This window comes from Morone saxatilis, unplaced genomic scaffold (genome assembly GCF_004916995.1).
Source record: "Morone saxatilis isolate NCDOM2014 unplaced genomic scaffold, NCSU_SB_2.0 Contig4, whole genome shotgun sequence".
NCBI classification, from domain to species: domain Eukaryota; kingdom Metazoa; phylum Chordata; class Actinopteri; family Moronidae; genus Morone; species Morone saxatilis.
The window spans coordinates 14,311,298-14,312,990 of record NW_023339984.1 but is presented as its reverse complement, the minus strand read 5'-3'; the positions used below and the strand labels follow the sequence as shown (position 1 = coordinate 14,312,990).

Below are 1,693 nucleotides of genomic sequence, written 5' to 3'. Positions count from 1 at the left end.
CTCTCTCTCTCTCTCCCCCACCTCACACACGCACGCGCACAATGTAACAGACCGACAGACAGACAGACACACCGGTGAGAGCGACAGACAGGCAGAAGCCAAGTCATGGAGGCGATATGGCTCTATCAGTTCCGGCTGATCGTCATCGGGGACTCCACGGTGGGAAAGTCGTGTCTGATCCGGCGGTTCACGGAGGGCCGCTTCGCCCAGGTGTCGGACCCCACCGTCGGCGTGGACTTCTTCTCCCGGCTGGTGGAGATCGAGCCGGGCAAGCGGATCAAGCTGCAGATCTGGGACACCGCGGGTCAGGAGCGCTTCAGGTGAGAACAGCTGGGTGTGTGCAAAGCCCTGATATTCCTATAAGTGTTCTCTGGTAGCACTCAGTTTAACATCCGAGGGGTTTCAGTTCATGGTGTTATAATAATATGCCATCAGTGACCACAGTGGGCCCCTAGCGTTAAATTGCGAGACATTACAAAGCAACTGATGGTGTTTGTTTGCCATCAGAAGAGGTTAAGTGAAAGTAGGAATACAATGTAAAAAGATAAAGTTAAAAAAAAACTGCAGTTTAATAAGTATTATTAGCAACACTTGTGCTTAAAGTATCAAAAGTAGAAGTTGTCATTGTGCAGATGACTGCGTTCAGTGTTAGCCTATATTATGTAATATTATTATTACTGATACAGCAGCAGTTTAATGCAGCTTGTCGAGGTTGAGCTAATGTGAACTATAATTGTATATAATAGTTTAATCTGTAAAAATGCACAAAAAAATCTAATAAATTAACGAGATCGTTGGAAAAATAGCTGAGAAATAGAAGTAAGTGGAGTACAAAGTCTAACATTTCGCTACGAACTGCAGTGGAGTAATATGAAATGGACTTAAGTGTCTCAGGATGTAATGTCCTTAGTTACATCACACCCGCGGTCATGGATTTTTGTAACATTTGAATATAAACATAGAAAGATTAAGCCAAAGCAAACATGGGAAGTTTGCAGATACAAAAGGTTAAAGGTGTTTCCCTTAAAATAGGGATGTCAAACTGCTGGCCCGGGGGTCCATTTCTGTCCCGCACAATTATGTTCATATCCATTTAAAGTACTACTTTATATACAATTAAACTGGTAAAGGTTAAAGGTGCCTTCAAATGCGTGCAATGGGTTGATAAGAAGAGAGAAGTGCCTTAAAGAGCTACTTTCAAATCCCAGACTGATAAGTAGAAAAATCTTTTTAAGGGGCATCACCCTCTGCTGTTGTGTAACATCTGGTGTCGTTTCTGGCTCAAAGGTCAGGAGGTTATACGTTGTATATGTTTCTAGTGTGAACCCACGAAGAAGAACTGCAGTCAGGATAAACAGCTGACTGACAAACAACTGAGGAAATAATTCAGCAGAAAATTAGAGGAAAACGCGTCAGAGTATTCACAGTATGCTGCTTCACTGACAGGGGATCTCTGGGAAATGCAGTGCAGAATCACGACCGCTTAGCACCACAGATGTCCTTAAAACACAGAGTTAAACGAGGAACTTGTGGTTTAATTTTGGAAACTGAAAGGGTGGTTTAGTTATCATATGTTGTGCATGTGGATATTTAAAAGAGCTGCTTTTACAGAACTGAGAGAGAGGCTGAACTTGCGGACCTGTGACCTAAAGAAAGTCACATTAGATGTCTGATTAATTCAATTCAATTCAAT

At 42.5% G+C, this 1,693-nt stretch overlaps 1 protein-coding gene across 1 annotated transcript in view; it reads left to right on the top strand.

The window, feature by feature from the left end:
* LOC118337776 (ras-related protein Rab-39B) overlaps window positions 1-1,693 on the top strand; it is a 13,381-nt gene that overhangs the window by 4,571 nt on the left and 7,117 nt on the right. The window contains exon 2 of the mRNA XM_035674886.1: window positions 51-320. Coding sequence (XP_035530779.1) covers window positions 106-320 — 215 coding nt within the window. The 5' untranslated portion in view covers window positions 51-105. The remainder of the gene's footprint in view (window positions 1-50; window positions 321-1,693) is intronic.